This window comes from Musca domestica, unplaced genomic scaffold (assembly GCF_030504385.1).
Source record: "Musca domestica strain aabys unplaced genomic scaffold, Musca_domestica.polishedcontigs.V.1.1 130, whole genome shotgun sequence".
NCBI classification, from domain to species: Eukaryota; Metazoa; Arthropoda; class Insecta; order Diptera; family Muscidae; genus Musca; species Musca domestica.
In genome coordinates this window covers 112,337-137,209 of record NW_026712173.1, presented here as the reverse complement: position 1 = coordinate 137,209, position 24,873 = coordinate 112,337, and the positions used below count along the sequence as shown (strand labels likewise).

The following is a 24,873-nucleotide window of genomic DNA, read 5'->3' as shown; positions in this document are numbered from 1 at the left end:
AAATTCAATATATATGTTGATTATTTTTACAAAAAATAAAATAAAATAAAATTATAGTGTTGTCTGTCCTGTGTCCCGAAATTGACATTCACATCACGTTACCTTCAGATTGGCTCTTTCCATTCATCAAACCATCTCTCGAGCTACGATATCACCACTCAACATACCATGAGACAATGTGACCAGAAGATTTTCACAGGATTTTGTGCCAAAAATAAAAACTTACCTGAAAAGACAAAACAAAAAAATGGAGAAAGAAAGCAATTTAGTAAATTGAATACAAAGCTGATAACATAAAAAAATATACAAAAACAATATCTAGCAGAAAAATGAAAAACATATTAAAAATGATAAAAATCAGATTGTTGTGGTCATCAAATGAGAAAATAAGGTGGAAAAGGGAAAAAATAAAAATAATAATAATAGAGGACCAACCAACCACCCATGCCCTCAAAACGAAAATAAACTTCCGTTGAGATCCACCACAAAGGCACCCGGTATAACTCGGAGCAACTATCAAAGAAATTGCATTTTGGCAGAAAAACTCTCAAAGCAAAGCAAATTTACCTTGATTGACCACCAAGCGCCAGAGGCAGGACGAAAAAAAATTGAATAAAATCAAATGAAATGAAAACAATTTTGGACCAACACTTGAGATTTTCGTATGAAAAAGAGATTTTGACCAGCAAGAAAAGTTATGATGGCCATTAAAAAACGAATGAAAATGAAGGCAAATGCAGGAAAACAAAAACCGAAAAAAAAAGAATGCTTAAGGTAATTATAACAAACAGATTAAAACTAATCTCAAAAGATATTTCTGAATTTGATTTTTAGGGCATAGGAATTTCATTCTTTGGTGAACGCAAAGAAACATCTTAAGAATTTCACATTTCAAATAATTTCCCATAAAATTACGTCTTTAAATTGTTTGGAAATTTTTGTGTGTTATTTAAATGAGTGGAAGGCAGGAATGGGAGTTGTGGAGCCATTTCAACATTTGAGAAAATGGCAGCTGAGCGTGCAGACTTTATTATGCCCGAAGGTTGAATTGTTTGACGTATGACCACAGAGGAATGGTATCAAAGCAAAGCAGTAACCATCCGCCACCATTTGTTGTCTACCTACAAATAGTGAGATTTTAAGGGTCAGGTATGGATGGAGAACAATTTTGTGCAAAGAAATGTGGATGAAATTTGCCGACTGTTAGACATCATCAATCTTGTCATAATTTGTTTTTGAAATAAAATAAACATTGACCGAAATTATTTTACCGTTAGATAAATGTTAAGTTTGCTTCGAAGTGCTTATTTATGGAAATATTTTATCACACCTGGCCATGTTAAATAAGGATGACCTTAAACTCAAGTTGAAAAACAAAGGCGAATTGTGAAAAAATCGAGGAAATTTATTTCAATAAGAAAGGTCCTGGAAGACTTAATAAAAACCTTAACAAACAGATTAGAACGTATTGGTCAGTTTTCTTACTGGGACATGCAGTGCAGGCGAATTGTAAAAAAAACGAGAAAATATATTTCAATAAGATAGGTCCTGGGAGTCTTAGAACGTATTGGTCAGTTTTCCTATCTTACTGATACTTGCAGATTAAGGAGAAACACGTTCGTATATTGAATCCAGATACTTTTAGTTATAAATAATATTATGCATTCTTTGAAGTTCTAACAACTTAAGACTTTTTGCCAGAAAGTCATTGAAAATATGAAAATGGTAACCCGAAAATCCATATAACGGCAATGAATACTTGTTAAAAATACCCCAACAAATCCCTGATGTTTAGTTTGGATATTTTTGAAATATGTTCAAAAAAAGTAATCAGCAATACCTTATGGGAATATTATAGGGTCCGCAATATGATATTTCCTTTTTATACCCTCCACCATAGTATGGAGGGTATATTAAGTTTGCCATTCAGTTTGTAACACCTCGAAATATACATTTTAGACCCAACAAAGTATATATAATCTTGATCAGCATAAAATTGTATGTCGATTTAGCGATATCCGTTCGCCTGACCGTCTATCCGTCTGTGGAAATCACTCTAGCTTCCGAACGAAATGAAGTAGGTTGATAAAATTTTACTCAATTGTATATTATGTCTGCAGGACTTTTGGTATTAATAATGGGCCATGTAGGTCCACGTTTTGGTATAGCCCCCATATAATGGTATCTTCCGTTATTCGGTATTTTGGTGATTTAAGCGACATTATTCGCCGGAATTGTTTCAAATTTGGTATTTGAAGTTCGTAATGGATACTACAGCCTAAGACAAAAAATTGTCTGTGCAGGTCCACATCTTCGTATAGCCCCCATAAAACGGTACCCCCCGATATTCGGTTATTTGATGAACTTAGCAACATTATTCTCGGGAATTGTTTCAAATTTGGTATTTGAAGTTCGTAATGGATACTACAGCTTAAGACAGAAAAATGTCTGTGCAGGTCCACGTCTTCGTATAGGCCCTATTAACGAAACCTCCTGAAATTTGGTTATTTGATGAATTTAGCAACATTATTCTCGGGAATTATTTCAAATTTGGTATTTGAGGTTCGTAATGAATACTACAGTCTATGACAGGAAGTTGTGTTTGCAGGTCGTCGTTTGGGTATAGCCCCAATATAATAGTTCCTCCCTATATTTGGTATTTTGTTGATTTTGGCTTTCACCGATTTTTTTTTAATGTTTCGCATTTGAATATTGTAATGGCTTATGACAAAAGTTGCCTATGCAGGACCACGTCGTATTTTTAAGTTTTTTACAAAATATTTAACTGATTTTATTTTTTAAAAACTGCTTAATTCGTTCCAAATGGTGGACGGTATTCAAAGTTCGGTTCGGCCGTACTTACAGCTTTTTACTTGTTAAAGCTTATTTCGCGATTTGTAACACTTAGCTTATACCTGGTTTAATAAGATTTATCCCACGATTTCTCTCAGAGGAGAAGAAGAGGAGGATATTGGCAACGTGTAGTTTCAACAGGACGGTGCTACGAGACAAACGGCCAAAACTACACTCGATATTTTGCGAATTGTTGTCCCAGTGGCACCACGATTTGATTTTTAAAATAAAATTCTTTCTTAGGGAGGATTACTGGACATTCGTTTCGTGAAATAATTTTCTTAAAATTTTAAAAAATGTTCATCTCTTGTTGTATTAAATTCTACGATTAATGTGTAGATGGAAAAGTTCTTAAGAAATGTTGAAAAAAATCGTGGATCAGTATTAGTCCTTTAAAATCTATAACTCTTGCCACTGAATTTTTTGAAATACGTTTTGAATTTGAAATATAGGAAAAAATATTTATATAATCGGGAACTCCCATTAAGAAAGTTGTTAAAAATTTTTATAGACAGCGAGTCCTTGAAAATCCACAATTTTTACTAATCATTTCTTGAAAAATGTTTTTATAAAGTGGAAAGATATTGCATTAAAACACGAGATATGACATTCGAAGTTTGGATCAAACGGATGTGAAATGTGTCGCCCATTCATTCAAATATAAAGCATCAACATTTATAAAAATTCAAAATTTAAACCTTTGTTATGGATGTATCTGAAAGAGGACCAACATATTCCATATTCAAATAGAATCTAATGTTGGTAGAATATTTGAAGAAAATTTTGGAATAATATAGCTATGATTCCAAATGTTGGCTTGTGGAGAAGGTAACAGAAGGAGTGTACCGACAATCAATTTTACGTTGAGAAAATCATCCTGTGCCCCTCCTTTCCGATTGGCCAAACACTGAATTTTCCCTCTGCTATCCTCCCTTGTAAGCTACGATCCCTCACCCCATTTACCCCGAAATTACAAAATTATTTCCATCATCTAAACACCTTTGTTCAGTTGCTCCCGTTCTCTTGTTGTCTGCAAAACTGGCAATTCGAAAATTTCAAAATTATTCCTACGTTTTTTTTTCGGAATGGTTAATATAATTAGCATTTAGTAGCAGGAAAAGCAATTATGACATTTTTGCGCTCTCTCTCTCATTCTCCCCCACCATGTTCTGTCAATTATCATTAGCATCAAAAATTCAAGGCAAACGTAAGAGCTTATTATGTATATTTTTGTTTTCTCTATTATTTACGTGTAAGTGTATTTAGCGGTTTTTTGTACGGGCAGAACACACTTGTATTTAATTTAAATTAATTTAACATTTGGTATTTTGGCAGGCACTTAGTGTCTTTGTTAAAATCTTTGTTTGTGCCATCGTCAGAACAAATATCAGGAAAAAAAAAACGGTGCGCAATGACGGCGGCAATGGTGTGGCGGCGTATTGCTGTTGACAATTCCTTGATCGAAATCATCAGCAAATTCACAAATGCTTTTTTCTTCGTATCACTCTCTAAATGTTAATTAAACAGATAATTATGAACTTGACAGTGGTACACAATGAACAAACAATGAAATGGACCTTGTCGATGCGACAAGGATTGTGGCAATATCAGGGTTAATGATATTGGGAGGAAATTTTCGAACTATTTCTTTCAATGCTAAGGTGGTAATTAAATATAAAAAATTACAAAGAAAATTCGGAAAATTTTGTTCTATTTTGCCATTTATTTGTTTTTGATTGAATTCGAATTTAAGTTCAGAAAAAAATACAACAAAACATCAATTTTAGTAAATATTTTTATCTTGATGAAAAAAAATTAAATGATAATTTTGCTTCCTTTTGGTCCTTTAGAGGCATTTGGACGACACGTTATGTTATGAGCAGTCTAAATTCCTCTTAAAATCCAATACCAGTTTTCTTCTAAATTTTTCAATTCAATTAACTTTTCATTAGATATTTTTGATTCGAAATAAATCTCGTGATTTATTTTGTGTGTCCAAAATATTAATAAAATATTTTCTTTAAATGCATCTCATTAAGACATCCATTAGCAAAGGAGTTGGGCAGGGATGTTGAATCACAACCCAATTAGCGGTTTTAATGAAGCCATTGAGTTTCTAAAAACGATGTCATAAGCGATAATTAACTTTTTTAAGCTGTGTATTGTGGTTGGGAGGCGAAGAAGAAGAATAAGATACAAGATGACATCTTAAAATTGAAAAATTATGACAACAACGCAGCGGCAGCACAATACAAAGTTGTTAATTACCTAAATGTGTGAAAACAAAAGATTTTCTACACTCACTCAGCCGTGCTGGCAAAAATGTCACCCAAGCTTAATTTAGAATTGTCTATTCTTCAGAAAAGAGCAACAAAAAAAGCTCTTCAGGAGGACTTATGTTGATGGCAGATACTGGTCCTTTTGTGACTAAGACAAAAATAACAATTTTTTATACCCTCCACCATAGTATGGAGGGTATATTAAGTTTGTCATTCCGTTCGTAACACCTCGAAATATACATTTAGACCCCCCAAAGTATATATATTCTTGATCAGCATAAAATTCTTCTTAGCGATGTCCGTCCGTCTATCCGTCTGTTGAAATCACTCACTCTTCCAAAAGAAATGAAATATATTGATAAACTTTTACACAAATGTATATTATGTCTGCAGGACTTTTGGTATTGAAAATGGGCCATGTAGGTCCACGTTTTGGTATAGCCCTCATATAACGGTACCTCCCGATGTTCGGTATTTTGATGACATTATTCACCGGAATTGTTTCAAATTTGTCAAATTCATTCCAAATGGTGGAGGGTATTCAAAATTCGGTCCAGCCGAACCTACAGCTTTTTTACTTGTTAAAAAAAAAAAAAAAAAAAAAAAAAAAAAACTAAATAAAAGTAGGGAACCCCAAATATCTTTGGATCTTTGCCATGCAAATACCAAAAAATGGGGTTACTAACTAATCGTAGGCAGACGCCACTTCCTACAAAGCAGCAGCCTAACCCTCATGTCACGCGAAATAGTAGTTACATTAAAGTTATGCTAAATTTTCCCACGTCATATACTTTATCTTTCCAACTGCTGAAAATAAACAAACAACCTTTAAATTCACCATCAACAGCACATAATAATCTTCACAATTAAATGATGGAGACCCCATGTCCATGCCCATCTATCTGTCCGAGGAAATCAATATTTATTATCAATCCATATCAGTTCGACATAATTTATGCTTTGCTAAGAAATGCTCTGTTTCGAACAAGGGAGAGTACTCCTGCGAGTTAAAAATGAAATCGAGTATTCTATATTTTTTTTAGTCCACTCGAATAAGAGGGAGAGAGTAAGCTAGCTTTGCTCTCTTTCGTGTAAGAGAAAAATTAGCTCAAAATCGATTATATTGTAGTCTTGGCCATTTCCATACCGAGTTCGATTCTACTTCGAGCCTAAAGTTCCGAATTTTGGCATAGACAAGTGAAAATATAGACAACGAAAAGCTCTCACCGTTCATCTTCGAAAAAAATCGGATCAGCAGATGTCGTCAATGTCGTTTCAGGGGTTTGAGTGGGAATTTTGAAGTCACTCAAAATTTTGAAGTCACTTAAAAATAACAAAAACTGTAGGATATTTGTCAGTTGAAAATTATTTCATAATAAAATAAATGTGAAAAGTACGGGATGGCATCGAAAAATATGGGAATATTCCATTGAAATTTTTGAAAAGCGATAAAATGTGTTTTCGAAGTCGAGTGGCTTGAGCGCGTAAATCAGCATGTTGACTATGCAAAACATGATGAGAGCCACCTGGATAAAAAGACAAAACTAACTTTTCGTTGACTATATCTTCATTTGCCTAAGATTTTGGCCGAAAGTTATATGGAGTGGTTGACGTGTTCTCGGAACGAAGAGTCAGATGAAAGTCTAAATATTTTCCCATCTTTCGAAACTAAGTCGGACCTTAGGGAAATTAAAATACGAATCTGAACTCGGAAGTAATATCGTGCGGATTTTTAGATTTGGATTTCCGAATTTCTCATCAGAATACAGACTTATTTCGGAAACACCTAAGCAAAGTAATACAAAATTATGTTCTTTTGCCGACTTCAAATTCGGCTCAAATTTAAAAAATTTCGCGACTCGACTATTAAAAATTTTTATCCACAATGAATTAGAACAGAAAAAAAACATCTCAAAGAGAGAGAACGACGCTTAACCACACAAGCAGATGAGAAACGACTTAACAACAATAGAAAAAATTCTTTAGTAATTTGCACAAAATTCTGACATATGTTGGTAAGGAGACGTCAGACGTCCTAAATTTGGAAAAAAAAAAACTCGCACATTTGAGTTCTGATCAATATAAGTATTTAAAATTGGCAGGATGATTCGCATTGAAAAAGAATTTTTGCATTTATGTTTTGGAGCCAAACCTATTAAATGTGTCTCTCGATAATTCAAGATATCAACCACTACATAAAGAAGTCGGTTGTCATTGACAGATGAGGTGAAACTTAACATTAAATATATTTTCCGCTCAAAAAATGGCCGATACAGTCCCAGGTTTCATATAGCCCCTAAATATACTTGATTTTCTGCGCAGATGATCTTAATATCGGTTTTTACTTTTAATAAGTTATTCAGCTCTCAAATACTTTCTTGGTAGAGACCGCTTAGGTATTCTTTATATAGAAGACCGCTTAAAAGGCTGCCGTCTACATGCGACCACTTTTTGCCTACAGAAGACTTCTTGAAGGGTTTTTGTCCACAGAAGACTTCAAGTTTTTTGTCCTTAGAGACACATAACCGACTTCATAAAACCGACCGACCGATAAAAGGTTATATTTTCATAGAAGACCTCTATAAAGCCGTCTGTGTAGAGAAGATCACTTCTAGGTCTTTTGTCTATGGAAGATCTTTTAAAGTTTTTATGTCTATAGACGACGTCTTTGTCTATTATCTGGATGAGCTCTGAGGTGTCTTCTTTCTTTAGAGAATATCTTATCTTTATTTAGAAGATACTTTATAAATGTCGTCTTCTGTAGAAGATGGCTTGAAGATTTCCTGACTTATGGAGACCTCGTAGGAGTATTTATTCTATAAAAGGTCACTAAAAGGTGTTTGTATATTTTACCTCTTTATAAGCATTGGGTCCATGGAGACCTTTTATTTTGGCAAAATTCTGGTGTAGACAGAAGAAGTTTAAAGTAAACATTTTTATGCTACGCCTTCGACCTGTACAACTTCGTCAATTTATAGATCATTATAAAGTCTTCATGGAACACTTGATAAATGTATTCTACCCGTAAAGTACCTTAAAAAGGCCTTCTATATATGGAAGGAAGGAGGAAGAACTTATGCAGGGTTGAAGGCATTTTATTGAACTCCACCAATGTCTTTGAAGCATAAAGGACCTAAATGTTTTATCTTTCTAAAAAGACTTCTAAAAGTAACACTATCAATAAATCTTTAAAAGTTCTTTAAAGTATCTCCAAAGTCTTCCTTGCGTTGAACCCTTTCTTGCAGCTTAAAAATAATACTAATTGTGCAGTGATAAGTTAAACCACTTAAATTACAACAAACTGCATAATAATTCCATTACCCGTAACCTGTTGCATTTAATAGCATTTAACGGAAATTGTAGCTGCCGCAGCATAATAAAGGAAAGTACAAAAGAAACCAATGGAAAAAATTTGCACGTTTTACAATGACATTTTCTTTTGTTTCGCATTCTCTATGCGAAGATACTTGAAATGGGCGTTTCAATGGGATAATATGTAAGAATGGAAAATCCCAAGCAATGGAGAAGAAATTAAAATTTACTTGGTTTTCCTAGTACTTTTTTCCCTGCGTTCGCCAGCAAAAAGGGCATAAATAATGGCCTAGAATAGAACGAAAAATGTGGGTTGAAATGTTAGTAGGAAAAAAAACGTCCAACTAATTCAGTCGCCGCCATATGTGGTCGACACAGAGCGAGTCGTACATTGACTCAAGGGATTTGTGTTTCTCTCTCGTCTTCTTTGCTCTTCATCATTTTGCAAGCAATTAAACCAATTTCCGTTAGAACTTAACACCGCTGCCCGCCCCTATGGTGTTGCTGTGGGTTTAATTAAATAAATCGTTTACAGTGGATTTGTTTTTACACAAATGAGAATTTTATTGTGGATTATTAGCAAGCTTAAGCGTGGCAAGACACCTACATACTATACAATGTAATTAGTTTCATGCTGAGATTTTCAAGTAAAGGATGGGGTTGGATTTAGTTTTAGAATGAATAGAATATTGCATTTTCTGTAATTTTTGTAACACATTTTGAAAGTAATTCATTATTCTTGATCACTTTGAAATTAGAAGTCGAAATGACGTAGTCAATTCTCTGTGAAAATATGTTAGTTTAATCAAATGGTTGATTCTGAAGAGTTCGTCGTCTGAAACTATCAATCGGTTTTCTGACAGATAAACACTCAGGCTCTAAATATACTTTAGACCTCGGAGATTCACTCTCTCCTTGAATTCGACTTCTCGGAGTAGGAAAAAATCGAACAAGGGGGGCAAAAATTACTCGAAATCGAGAAGATTTTACTCAAGTCTAACTCTAATTTTTCAAGCAGGAGTTACTTCTGGGGAGCGCTTCCACACAAAACAAAAGAGAAGAGAGAAAACTTCTTATGAAACTCGAACTCCCACTCGCGAGCAACTTGCGCTTTCGAGTAAAAACGAGCAAATATGTACTCTGATATACAGAGTGAGATGAAAAAACTGCAACCAACGTCAGACTGCTGTCATTTCTAAACCACTCGACATTTTGGTGAGAATTTTGCAGGAAAAAAGTTATTCGTGATGGAATTCAATCGTGATAGTGTGATTTCTTTATATTTGGCTGCAAACCCACAAGTGGCTATCGTTAGAGCACTCCTGCATTTAAATATGAATAAATCTTTTGTGTCTCCTACCATCGCTCGTTACCGTGATACTGGTAGCGTAGCCCGACGTCAATGAAGGGGACCGAAAAATGGCTCGTGAGCTGAACATATTGCAATATTCCATTAGGTAAATATTGAAAAATGAGCTCGGGGTAAAACCATAGAAATTCCAAAAAGTGCAAAGACTTACACACACAACAGAAAGAAAATAGACTCAAACGTGCTAAAGAGATGCTTCGCTTGGTCGAAAGTGGTAAACTGTCATTCTGCTAAAAGCCATTCGTTGTCCAGAAATTTGTAAACAAACAAAATGATCGTGTTTACTTGCCAAAGAGGTCAGCTGAAAATGTGAATCTTCGTTTGGCCACTAGAACTCAAGCGCCGGTGGTGGTGATAGTATGCGCCGCCATAACAGGCGATGGTCGCTCTCCGCTCGTATTAATCGACCGTGGCTTCAGAATAAATGTTATGGCGAAAATATTCTGGAGGGTGTATTAAAGCCCTAAAGGCACGCAAACATGTAGGACGCAGAACTTGGACATTCCAACAGGACTCAGGACCATCGCACTCAGCACGCGCCACCCAAGAATGGTTAGAAAATGAGGTTCCTCGCTCCATTTCCAGCGCACAATGGCCACAACAATCCCGGATACGAATCCGTTGGACTATTGAGTCTGGAGTATTTTGAAAAGCAAGGTTGGCACTAAAAAATACCAAAGTGTCGATCACCTCAAGCAAGTGCTTCGCCGGGAATGGGCCAAAATACCGCAGAGCATCATTCGGGCAACGTGTGACGGTTTCATTGGCCGTTTGAAGGCCATAATTCGTGCCAAAGGTGACCAATTCGAACAAATCCAAACTTATTCTCAAAATTTCATGCTATTTCCGACATTTTTTGCTTTCATTCAATAAAATTTAAAAAAGTGTAAAAACTATGGCGTTTGACTTTGTTGCAATTTTTTATCTCACCCTGCTAATGTCACAAATTTGATATAGAGCTGACTGCAGTTAGGATATGAAGATGGTACTATAATTGTTCAAGGAGAACTAAATGGTACTAAATTGGCTATTGGATGAAGGGATAGATGGAATTCCGAATTTTGATATTGAGGTCTTTGTTGGTGTCTGGTGGTGGTTTTGAAAATGAGTACTATAATTGTAAGAAAAGTACTAAATAGTTCTAAAAGTACTAAATTTGGTGTTGGGTGAAGAAATGAAGCTGAAAACTTGAAATTTGATATAGATTTCACTGCTGATGTCGGTGATTAAGATATGGAATTGTTCGAAGAGTACTTAATGATATTAAATTGGGTACTGGGTGAAGGAAAAGTACTGAAATAGCCGAAAATTGATATTGAAGTCTAAGTTGGTATCTGGTGGTGGTTTTGGAAATTTGTACTATAGTTGTTTGAAGTGTACTAAATGGTGCTTTATTTGGATCACTGCTGTTGTCTTGGATGGAGAGATGTCGATTGTTTTCGGTATGTGTACTAAATGTTACTAAATTAGGTATTGAGAGAGGGATAGAGCTGAAATTCTGAAATGAATTGGGGTCTAGCATATACATGTGGAGTTGTTGAAATAATTTTTGACATAAAAAATGGATGTGTGGAAGTTAGGTTGTAATTGCCAAATTTGTCACATTTATTTAGATTCAAGAAATATAATTTCCAAAAATCATAATTTATTCATTCTTTTTCCGATATCTATATTACAGCAAATGGCGGTATCAATTTTTAAGAGATTACTTCCGGAAATGAAACACCTTCAAATACCATCAAATTCCCAGAATACCTTCTTACAAATATGTCACACAAGCAATTATGTTCATACAAATCATACATACACCTAGACATTGCTCAGTATTTACATACAAAAATTCAATTTCAAATCAGACCTTGGACAATAATCAAAAGCAATGATTGCAATGAATCATTATTGGGGTGGAGGCAGGCGTTGCTCATTAATGAAGAAACAAAATTTACGGGGCTTATTTATCGCTTTCATCCGGCGGGCGGGCAGGCAGGCAGTTAACTTGTTCGTTGTTCGCTCACTTATTGATAAAGAAAAAAAAGACCATTAAATGTTAGCAATAACGCAATTTAAATGTGCCATAACAATTGAGCGATTACAAGCCGAAAAAACCAACTCCTCAATAAAAATATTCCCATAAATTACACCATGAGCCCTGCGACCTAACTACATGTTTGCTCATATACATTACACGGAAAATATTCAATGAAACGTAAAAAAGGGAAAACACACTCACATATACCAAAAATGACATCAACAACATTTTACATAAAATACGTTTATTGTACGAATAGAGAAAAATGAAAATTCGTAATGATAAGACAACCACAAAACTATAAAAACCACAAAAACCAATATCGAATAGGTAAATGTGAATGATCAAACATAAACATTGAGCGATTATGGCCTATCATTGAACGTTTGTTCGTACATACACCGCTGAGCTAGGAGAGCGTCACTAATGTTTGAGAGATTTTTTTTGTCGTAGAAAAGCTTAATCTTATTGAATTTAATAGCAAAGGTTTCACTGAAAATAAAGTTGACATCGCAAATTAAATTGAGGTACTGCTAACGGAATGGGAAAGTTAATCTAACATTTCTATTATGGTAAAGGGTATAAAAATTTGAAAATGGCGGTAAAGTAGCTCAAACTGGGGGGTAAATCCAAAATCCTAAAAGCATGGAAATTAAAAATGAAATTTCAAAATATATTAAATATACAAGGTGATATAAAAAAGTGCAACCAACTTCAGACTGCTGTCATTACTAAGCCACTAATCTGACAGCTGTTAAAATTATTCCAGTGACAGCTCGTTATATTGTTTACAAGTGTACAAAAGCATTTTGGTGAGAATTTTCCAGAAAAAAAAGTTAATCGTGATGGAATTCAAGCGTGATAGTGTGATTTCTTTATATTTGGCAGGAAAATCACAAGTGACTATCGTTAGAGCACTCCAGCATTTAAATGTAAATAAATCTTTTGTGTTTCGTACCATCGCTCATCACCGTGATATTGGTAGCGTAGCCTGACGTCAAGGAAGTGAACGAAAGAAAACAGCAACATCAGCAGAAATGGTTCGAAAAGTAAAGAAGCGACTTGATCGAAACCCTCGTCGAAGTGGCCGAAAAATGGCTCGTGTGCTGAACATATCTGCAATATTTCATTCGGCAAATATTAAAAAATGAGGTCGGGGTAAAGCCATTGAAATTCCAAAAAGTGCAGGAACTTGCACCGCAGAACTTGCACAGAAAGAAAATATACTAAAAAGAGCTAAAGAGTTGCTTCGCTTAGCCGAAAGCAAAACATTCCTTGTCCAGCGGTTTGTAAACAAACAAAATGATCGTGTTTACTTGCCAAAGAGGTCAGCTGAAAATGTGCACCTTCGGTTGGCCACCAGAACTCAAGCGCCGGTCGTGGTGATGGTGTGGTCCGCCATAACAGCCAATGGCCGCTCTCCGCTCGTATTAATCGACTATGGTATCAGAATAAATGTCGAATATTATCGCGAAAATATTCTGGAGGGTGTATTAAAGCCTTGGACACATTTTGGCCGCAGACCTTGGACATTCCAACAGGACTCAGCACCATCGCACTCAGCACGCGCCACCCAAGAGTGGTTACAAAATTAGGTTCCTCGCTTTTTTTCCAGCGCAAAATCTCCGGATACCAATCCGCTGAACGATTGTGTCTGGAGTATTTTAAAAAGCAAGGTGGGCACTAAAAATACCAAAGTGTCGATCACCTCATGCAAGCGCTTCACCGGGAACGTGCTAAATACCGCAGAGCAACATTCAGGCAGCGTGTGACGGTTTCATTGGCCGTTTGAAGGCCATAATTCGTGCCAAAGGTGACCAATTCGAACAAATCTAAACTTTTTCTAAAATTTGATACTATTTCGGACATTTTTCACTTTCATTCAATAAAATTTTTTTAAAATATGTAAAAATTATGGCGTTTGACTTTGTTGCAGTTTAATATCTCACCCTGTAAAATGGCATCCTTTAAAAATGATAGGTTATGTTTGCAATAAAATATCAAAATACACGCAATCAGCTAAAGGAAATTATTTACATTTTGTTTGCAAAATGTGTTTAAGCCTTTATTTTCAATTACAGATTTCAAAACTTTAAACAATCTCTTTATAGTTTTCATTTATATTACATTCATAAAATATGCCCACTGTTTTTGGTTGCAAAATTTTATCCATCTATCCATAGGTTATAATTTATTTATTTTTTTTTTTTTTTGTTAATTTAAATTGCAAAAATAATTACTACATGTGAATAAAAACAAATTACTATCTCAACACAAAATTGATTGTTTAGAAAGCTCTATACTAAATTGCATAATTTCAAACTCCAATAGATATGGAAATTAATCAATTGGGTGTTTACGGCAGCAGGTTTTTGTATACGAAAAAAAAAGAGTTATTCAAACAAAACCGCAGACATCGTGAATATAAAGAAAAGGCCCCACTATAATTTATGTATAAAGAAAGCTTAAGAAAAAATTAAAATAAATAAATGAACCACCGCACAGGTTAATAGCAGTGAGTATAAAAACAAATTGAAAACCGCACGCATTCACCGCCACTATTTGTGACATAATACAACTTTTTCGCATGCTTTATAAAATGGTATACGTCGAAGCTGTAGCAACATGTAGCAAATATTGAATCGAAATTACTCATGATGATGGCGACGATGACGTTATATTGAAGCAATTTAATGTGGCTGTTTCATGTCGTCGATGATATCAAGTAAATATTGCTTTGAGGCTGTTAAACAACATGTTAACATGTACATAACAGCAGGATGTTGGTGTAGAAATGTTAACACAAAACAGGATATTTGTTTGTAACGAAGAAAAAATGGGAAAAAGAGGTAAAAAGCCTACACAATTTGGAAATTTTCTAAAAATGAAATCAGTTAAAGATTCTGTTAAAATCTTAAAAATACCAAACATAGCCGTTATATTGGGGTCTATACGAAGACGTGGACCTGCATGGGCAACTTTTGTCATAGATCAATACAATATTCAAATACGAAACTTAACATGTAAAAAAGCTGTAAGTACGGCGGCCCGAACTTTTAATACCTTCCACCATTTGGAATGAATTTGGTAATTTTCAAAAATAAGATCGGTCAAAAATTCTGTTAAAATCTTAAAAATACCGAATGTAGCCATTATATTATAGTCTACGGTGGACCTGCATAGGCAACTTTTGTCATACGCCATTACAATATTCAAATGCGAAACTTGAAAAAAGAATCGGTGAAAAATATAGATAAAATCATCAAAGTACCAAATATCGGGAGGCGCCGTTATATGGGGGCTATACGAAGACGTGGACCTGCACAGACAATTTTTTCTCATAGGCAGCAGTATCCATTTCGAACTTCAAATATCAATTTTGAAACAATTGGTTGAGGGTATATAAAAAGACTACAAAAACGATAACTGGGTAAACTTCCACTCTATTTTTAATTTTTTTTTTTACTGCCAGATTCAAGTATTAAAAATACTTTTTGTATTTTTTATGAAGGTTTAAGCATTGAAATATGAAACAAAAGAGAAAATACAATAACCTCAACTTTAGTAGAACCTTCAACATTTTAATTATTTCCACCATAATCAAGACTCTCACTTTTACTACCCATTGGAAGGAACCGCAAAACGGGTTTACTTTCCAAAGAAACATTTGTAGAAAAAAAAGTAAAAATGTCATTACAGTTTACCACAAACCTTGTTTTTAAAAGGGGAAAATTATGAGTCTTATTAAATTAAAGTTACCCTGGAAAAAGCTTCAGCATTTCTATATACACTATTTGTATGGAAAAATTATGGCAGAATTAAAGAAGGAATTATGGTAGAAGAAAAAAGTATTCGCGATGGAATTCAAGCCTGATAGTGTGATTTATTTATATTTGGCTGGAAAACCACAAATGACTTTCGTTAGAGCACTCCAGCATTTGAATGTGAATAAATCTTTTGTACCATCGCTCGTTACCGCGATGCTTGTAGCGTAGGCCGACGTCAAGGAAGTGGACGGAAGAAAACAGCAACATCAGCAGAAATGCTTCAAAAGTAAAGAAGCGACTTGATCGAAACACGCATCGCAGTGGCAAAAAATGGCTCTTGAGCTGAACATATCCCAATATTCCATTCGGCAAATATTGAAAAATGAGCCATTGAAGTTCCAAAAAGTGCAAGAACTTACACCGCAACAGAAAGAAAATGGACTCAAAAGAGTTAGAGAGCTTCGCTTGGCCGAAAGTGGTGAACTGCCGAATTTGGTTTTCTTCGATGAGAAAACATTCGTTGTCCAGCAGTTTGTAATCAAACAAAATGATCGTATTTACTTGCCAAAGAGGTCAGCTGAAAATGTGCACCTTGGGTTGACCACCAGAACTAAAACGCCGGCCATGGTAATGGTGTGAGCCCCCATAACAACCGATGGTCGCTAGCCGCTCGTATTAATCGACCGTGGCATCAGAATAAATGCCGAATATTACAGCGAAAATATTCTGGTGGGTTATTTAAGTATTTGGTACGCAAACATTTTGGCCGCAGACCTTAAAAATTACAACAGGACTCAGCACTCGCCACCCAAGAATGGCAATAAAATTCATTGGCCGTTTGAAGGCCATAATTCGTGCCAAAGGTGATCAATTCGACCAAATCTATACTTATTTTAAAATTTGATGCTATTTCCGACATTTCTTGCTTTCATTCAATAAGGTAAAAAAATAATAAAAATTATAGTGTTTGACTTTGTTACAGTTTTTTATCTCACCCTGTATATATAAAGTCTAACGTTATCTTCTTATTTCCACAGGCATACACATTTCAAGGAGCTCTCTGTATTCCCGCAATAAACTTAAGAATAACCTTGTGCGAAAAATCTTATAAAATTGTGTGGTTCATATAAATCTGGGTAAATTTTACTGTTTTGGGTACAAAAATTTGATTAGAACTGCGAAAGTAGCACGACTGTGAAATACCTGCCGATAATTTTAATCTAAATAACATTGTTTTTTATCTCTCACTTTTCCAACCCTCAATTTGTCAGGTAGATTTCTAAAATGTATGTATCTTCTTCATTTATTTCTACAATCACGTTCTGTGCACATCCCACAACTTCCTTTCATTACAAATTATAATTCCAACTGTGTTTTGTTTACGCACACCCGAATATAGCAATACCCAAACAACAACAAAAATGTAAAAACCTTATCTCCCACCCGGTATTCTTCATTGACACAACAATAACAGAGAAAGAGAGAGAGAGGAACGTGAGAGAAAAGTAACAGTGGTAACAAAAGCAATAATAAATATACACACTGACACACAATATGAAACCATAAACATCAACCCCATCGTGGTCGTCGTCATCATCTTCATCGATGTTATGTTTTTATCCGGCAATTCTCATGACAACTTCTCTATCTCTCAATAGAACCCAATGGGCAATATTCACAGCACAGGAGAGAAAAGGACAACAATATGAGAACAAAAACTGACGTAATCCCAATAATAATTTTTCTTTTGTGGGACTTTATGTCGCCGCCGTCGTAGAAAAGAAACACAAAAAAACAATAACAAAATAAACTCTAATTAAGAAAATATTAATATTATTAAAGAATTAAGAATAACATCTTTTTAGTTATTAACTAACCTCCATGATTCTCTTGTATTTTAGTTTGGGTGTTTTGTTATTTCTCTGGTTCTTTTGCTTCACTGGAATATGTCTCGTTTTTCTTGTTCTATTGACCTTTTTTCACGATTTCTTTTTTATTTCAAGTTAATCTCACTTTTTTTTTTCAAGTTTCTATATGAAACTAGTGTTATGTTTGTTTTTTATGGAATTATGTAAAAAATATTGCACTTTGAGAACTTCTTTATTGTGAAATAATTATTCTTTGTAAGAAAAATTAATATTTTGGGCGTTGACTTTGTATTTTATTTGTTCGTTTGTTTATTATCTTCACAAGACAACACAAAAAGTTATTCTCTATTAACGAGATTAAAAGTAGGCTTTTGTTGAACAATTGGCTTGTGTCTTTATAAATAAATAAATACTTCATGGAATGTTTAATTCATTAATAAATGCTTATGTTATTGTGCTTTTAATTCGATATCATTGCCAGCTCTTTTCGGTAAAAGAAGAAAATATGACGGACTCGACGAAACTCGCGTGCACTCACACTCAAATCACAAATATAACTGAAGTAGGGATACTTAAGTCGACTTTCGACTTTTGGTGTTGAAAATTCTGATAATCGAAGTAGATGATGAAAATCGAAAAGTATACTATTCTGTAATCGATTTTGGGATAATAGATCTTCATACGATCGATGTGTAATACATTTATTAAGCCTTATTTACACCAAACTTGTTTTTATTGATCGCGTTGTTTAGATTCTTAATTAATATGATAATATTCAATAAATAAATGACGAAGCTCCGTAAAACGCCTGATTGTGGTGTCGGTACAGTAGACTTAACGCTTTTTGTTCTAACATTCTATTCTTGTAATAACACATATCAATTAGTAAAAAATTGTCAATCTGTGGCTAAACTACTCGTCCAAAAAATTAAAATCGATTTTTGTCGAAAAATATATTAAGCCAGCTTCTCTTCGTCATTTATTTGACGTATAATCAAAGAAGTTGCCAATTTTAATAAGGCGTTTTATGAAAACATAGAACATTCAGTAAAGATTACGTAAGCAGCTTGGTATGGTTGCATGATATACAAACGTCTAAATTTTACACTAATTTTCTCCACACAATTGAAAGCAAGAAAGCAAATAACAAAAATCAACTGGAAAACAAGATTGATAATTTAAGCTACCGATGTTATCGATAACAAATGTGGTTTGTGCGTATTCTAGTGGAATGCATGGAAACGAAACATGTAAACATGTTTACAGACGAAATTCCCTTAAATGACTCACCGTAATCGGATCATAAAAGTTGATTTAAAATAAATAATAAATGAAAGTAGATATTTTGTAAAGTAGATTTTAGGTGTTATGGATTCTTTATTTTTGAAATATGGTCAGTCTGGTTTTCCCCGGAAATTTGTAACTATTTTTTGTGTTTGACAAAAAGAAGAATTTATGTAATATATTAATAAAATACTAACAATTCTCGCTGATTCCACATTATTCAGGTAAAATTACTATTCTATGAACACCTAAATATGTTGGGATTTTTCTCAACCTGATGAAAAGGGTTATAAATATGCCATAAATAGTAATAATATTTATGACGGTATAGTATTTCACATTACCTATTCCACATAAACGATATAATGTTTCTTTCATGTTTCCAAACAATTATTTAACCCACTCATGCTCTTTACAATTTAAAGTTTAAATTCTAAACAAACAGCGTCCACGATTCGCTGTTTACCTGACTTCCCATATCCATTCTTTACACAAAATATTTTTGATATTAAGTGTAAAAAATTCCTTATTGACAAAAACGGTATTAGATTCTTCATTTCAGTTATGGACTTAGGGCTAAATGCATTAAGAGCGTTGAGCCATTAGACTTAATATTGTGTCGAGAAACAGATATATGAGATCTATATCTGAACCGGTTTTAACCAAATTTTACGTACCCATTTATAGGCTACAAAAAATCGAGATTTTTCTTAAACATTTCAAATATTTGTCAAAAAAATTCGAGTTTTTTAAATATAAAAGCTGTATGTTCGGCCGAGCCTTTGCATTCCCTTCATATGGAACGAATTTGGCAATTTTCAAAAAAAAAAAAAACGTTAAAAATTCTGTTAAAATCTTCAAAATACCGACTGTAGCCGTTATATTAGGGTCTATACGATGACGTGGATCTGCATAGGAAACTTTTGTCATAAGCCATTACAATATTCAAATGCGAAACTTGAAAAAAATCGGTGAATAATGTATCTAAAATTATCAAAATACCGTATATAGGGAGGTACTATTATATGGAGGCTGTACCAAAACGTGTACCTCCACAGACAATTTTCTGTCATAGGCTGTAGTATCCATTATGAACTTCAAATACCAAATTTGAAATGGTATTTGAAGTGTTACAAACGGAATGGCAAACTTAATATACCCTCTATATTATGGTGTAGGGTATAAAAATATAATAATAGAAAATGTTGACTTTTTGTCACACAGTGTTATTATGATATTATTATTATTATTATTATTATTATTATTATTATTATTATTATTATTATTATTATTATTATTATTATTATTATTATATGACATAATATACGAACGAGTTTGGTTTTCTGCTTCATTTTGGCCTAAATTATCCAAAGTCATTTAAAGTATGCAATTTTTGTCTGGTTTATTTTTAATAAATTGTCATCTGTTGTATTGTATATTACGGTTTTAGGAAACTTAGGAACAACATCGGATAAAACATATATGTAAATGGAGGCTATATCTTATCTTATTTCCTCCAAATACTTACTTCTAGACTGAATTTGATAGCCTCTGCTAAAATGCATTCAATTTTAGAATAATATCACACATTTCGTGACCAACTACTTGAAATCGAACGAAGATATACGGGGTGAGATATAAAACTGCAACAAATTCAAACGCCATAATTTTGACATTTTTTTTAATTTTATTGAATGAAAGCAAAAAATGTCGGAAACATCATCAAATTTTAGAATAAGTTTAGATTTGTTCGAATTGGTCACCTTTGGCACGAATTATGGCATTCAAACGACAAATGAAACCGTCACACGGTGTTCGAATGTTGCTCTGCGGTATGTTAGCTCATTCCCGGCGAAGCGCTTGCTTGAGGTGATCGACACTTTGGTATTTTTTAGTGCCAACCTTGCTTTCCAAAATACTCCAGACACAATAGTCCAACGGATTGGTATCCGGAGATTTTGGTGGCCCTTGTGCGCTGGAAATGAAGCGAGGAAACTAATTTTGAAACCATTCTTGGGTGGCGCGTGCTGAGTGCGATGGTGCTTAGTCCTGTTGGAACGTCCAAGGTCTGCGACCAAAATGTTTGCTTGCCCAAGGCTTTAATACACCCTGCAGAATATTTTCGGGATAATCTTTGGCATTTATTCTGATGCCATGGTCGATTAATACGTGCGGAGAGCGGAGATCGGCTGTTATGGCGACCATCACCATGGCCAGCGCTTGAGTACTGGTGGCCACCGAAGGAGCACATTTTCAGCTGACCTCATTTTGTTTGTTTACAAACTGCTGGACAACGAATGTTTTCTCATCGGAGAAAACCAAATTCAGTTCAGCACTTTCGGCCAAGCGAAGCAACTCCTTAACTCTTTTGAGTCTATTTTCTTTCTGTTGCGATGTAAGTTCGTGACCTTTTTGGAATTTCAATGGACTTACCCCGAGCTCATTTCTCAATATTTGCCGAATGGAATATTGCGTTATGTTCAGCTCACGAGCCATTTTTCGGCCACTGAATTTGGTAGATCGTGCCAAAATTCAGGTCATTCGGACTGATATTAGCCATTTGGTGCACAATTAACTCAAAATCGGTTGAAGATATATATGGGAGCTATATCCAAATCTGAACCGATCTCGATAAAATTTGCCAAAGGTCTTTGTGGGCTCTATCTGATATCTGGTGCCAAATATCATTGTTGTCAAATGCATTATTACTAGACAAAATGCATTCTGAACAAATGGTTTGTGGCTTTACTACCTTGAATAACAGCTCATGACAGAGGCAAGTTAATATAAAAAACACAATTATAGGAAAGAATGACAAATACAAATTTGGATAATCCAAAATATTGGTTTCAAAATTCTATTCCATATACCTTCCCAAATAATTGCATACTGCCTTAGCGGTTTAAATTGCTTAACATTGTTAACTATGTTGTTACGATATCATAACAACAGAGGCATTTTTCACAGGGTTGCCATATTTTACTCTGTCTTGTCCTATCTTTACACTTCTATGTCTTTGCCCATATTACGGTACCCCCGATATTCGATATTTTGATGATTGTAGCCAAATTTTTAATGAAATTTTCTGAAACTCCTCACAAGGAGTTTCTTCTGAGTTTACCCCCTAGAAGAGTATTGTCTACATAGGTCCACGATATATCCCCCATATAACGGTACCTCCCTTTATTCGGTATAATCATAATTTTACCTACATTTTCAATGGGATTGTTTGAAAATTCACACAAGAAGTTCTTTCTAAGCAACAAGGTTGAAAGAGAATTGTCTATATAGGTCCCCAAAATCGTATAGCCACCATACAACAGTACCCCCGATATTAGGGACATTATTCACCGGAGTCGTTTTAAATTTCCTATTTAGATTTCGTAATGAGAACTACAGTCTACGACAGAAAATTGTCTATGTAGGTCCAGGTATTCGTATTGTCCCCATATATCGGTACCCCCCTATCTATATTCGGTATTTTGACGATTTTAGGTACAATCCTCATCGAACTTGTTACAATATTCACCGAAATTGCATAATTGAAGTTCCTAATAGGTACTACAACCTGTGACAGAAAATTGTCTATGCAGGTCCAGGTCTTCGATCCGGTATTTTGACGATTTTTTTATGCAAAACCGTTTGAAATTTCCTATTTTGAGTTCTGAACAGGTACTACAGACAGTGACAGAAAATTGTCAATGCAGGTACAGGTCTTCGTATAGCCTCCATATATCGGTACCTCTCCATATTCGGTATTTTTATGATTTTAGCGACATTTTCGCTGGAGTTCTCTCAGATTTCATATTTAGAGTTCGTAAAGAAAATTACAGTCTTTGACAGAAAATTGTCTAAACAGGTCCAGGTTTTCGTATAGGCCCCATATAACGGTACCTGCCTATATTCGGTTCAATATTCACCGAAATTTTTTGAAATTTCGTATTTGAGTTCCTAAAGATCTAAGACAAAAGTTGCTGCCAAAATGTGCAATTTGTTACAACTAAACGGATTTTCTTGCAGGTTCTGGAACCCTGTTTAAGGCCAACTCAACCTACATAAAGACTATAGGTACAACTAAAACACAACTAACATCGATAGGTAAAAATAACATACGTTATACAACACTGTTCTGACGTGTGTGTGTGTGTCTTTGATAATAGAATAGATCAAAATTCTTCCTTGCGTGGGTCATGTCTTTGCTAAACCAACTTAACAACTTTACATTTTTGTAAACTGTTATAATTCTAATTAGAGCAAAACTCGACAGCTCACATTTGGATAAGCGTAACATAGCCACGCTCAACTTGGCTTATTATTATTTACAAAATTTAAATGTAACCATTCTCTATATTGGATTTCCCACCCCTGGAGTACAATATTCAAACCCATTTCATTTAAATTTCTATTACTATTCTCTATTTTGAATAACAATTTATTTAAATTCAATTAGATTCCCATGTACCCGACAATGTAATCCTCCTCGGTTGTAAAACAGTTATTACATTTGTGTGTATTGTGCAAAAGAAGACATAAAATTAAATTATGAACCATTTAAACGATTTATTAAAAATAATTAAAAGTCATTATGAAATACCAACGAAAAGCCATTAAAAGATATAACAATGCCAGCCAGGAGTCTAAGACATCCACTACAGAAACAAAACAAAACAACGAACAACAACATTAAGGATGCCAATGTAGCCGTCTGTTGTTGTTGCTGTTCGTTCGTTCGTTTCGAGTTGGAGAAGAAGCTCCAGAAAATAATAATAATAAAAATAATAAAACAATTTACCTGTAAACATGAGGCAAGAAGTGCTCAAATGAAATGCTTTAAAACGTTTATTGCCCTGCTTGATGCTACGGTATGGGACGAAGACGGGATGATGGTGATGATGATGTGGAGATGTCTTCCTAAGCAGGATATGACAAACACTGATATAAAACAAAGACCTTAAATGTGACGCATTCCATTCCGTAATGAGATTCGGAGCATTGCATTTAGGCAATGAAATGTGAGAGAAACGAATTAGGACTGACTTTGTCTGTGGGAGGTAACTGCCTCCGAAAGAAGAGTGTATGGTCTTTCGGTTCTGATAATAGACATACAATTTCTAAGCCTACTTTGAAAACATACTCTCCATCACGATTGCGACAGACTAAACCAAGTAATTATACCCTACACCACATAGTGGTAATGGTATTATGTCTGTGTAGATTTGTTTGTAACATGGAAAAGGTAGCGAGATAGACCCATAGTTACTTTTGAGGATAACTTTTTGAGAATTACTTTCTGAATCGATTTAGCTACCATGTATTTCGGGATAATTGTGCACCAAATGGCCAATATAAGTCCAAATGACCTGAATTTATGGCACATCCGACCGAATTTAGTCTAGAAGCAAGCATATCTAATTTGGTGACAATCGGTTCAGATATAGCTATAGCTCCTATACATATGTTTTATCCGATTTGGGGTTTTAAGTCTCTCACATTCGTAATATGCATTTGACAACAATGATATTTGGCACCAGATATCAGATAGAGCCCACAAATACCTTTGGCAAATTTTATCGAGATCGGTTCAGATTTGGATATAGCTCCCATATATATCTTCAACCGATTTTGAGTTAATTGTGCACCAAATGGCTAATATCAGTCCGAATGACCTGAATTTTGGCACGATCTACCAAATTCAGTGGCCGAAAAATGGCTCGTGAGCTGAACATAACGCAATATTCCATTCGGCAAATATTGAGAAATAAGCTCGGGGTAAGTCCATTGAAATTCCAAAAAGGTCACGAACTTACATCGCAACAGAAAGAAAATAGACTCAAAAGAGTTAAGGAGTTGCTTCGCTTGGCCGAAAGTGCTGAACTGAATTTGGTTTTCTCCGATGAGAAAACGTTCGTTGTCCAGCAGTTTGTAAACAAACAAAATGAGGTCAGCTGAAAATGTGCTCCTTCGGTGGCCACCAGTACTCAAGCGCTGGCCATGGTGATGGTCGCCATAACAGCCGATGGCCGCTCTCCGCACGTATTAATCGACCATGGCATCAGAATAAATGTCAAAGATTATCCCGAAAATATTCTGCAGGGTGTATTAAAGCCTTGGG

General features: G+C 34.7%; 1 protein-coding gene across 1 annotated transcript in view; it reads right to left on the bottom strand.

Annotated features, from left to right (window-relative positions):
- Positions 1-18,028, bottom strand: part of LOC131800489 (tropomodulin-like) — a 75,292-nt gene extending 57,264 nt beyond the window's left edge. Inside the window, exon 1 of the mRNA XM_059118755.1 lies at positions 17,487-18,028. Coding sequence (XP_058974738.1) covers positions 17,487-17,492 — 6 coding nt within the window. The 5' untranslated portion in view covers positions 17,493-18,028. The remainder of the gene's footprint in view (positions 1-17,486) is intronic.
- Positions 18,029-24,873: the final 6,845 nt, after the last annotated feature.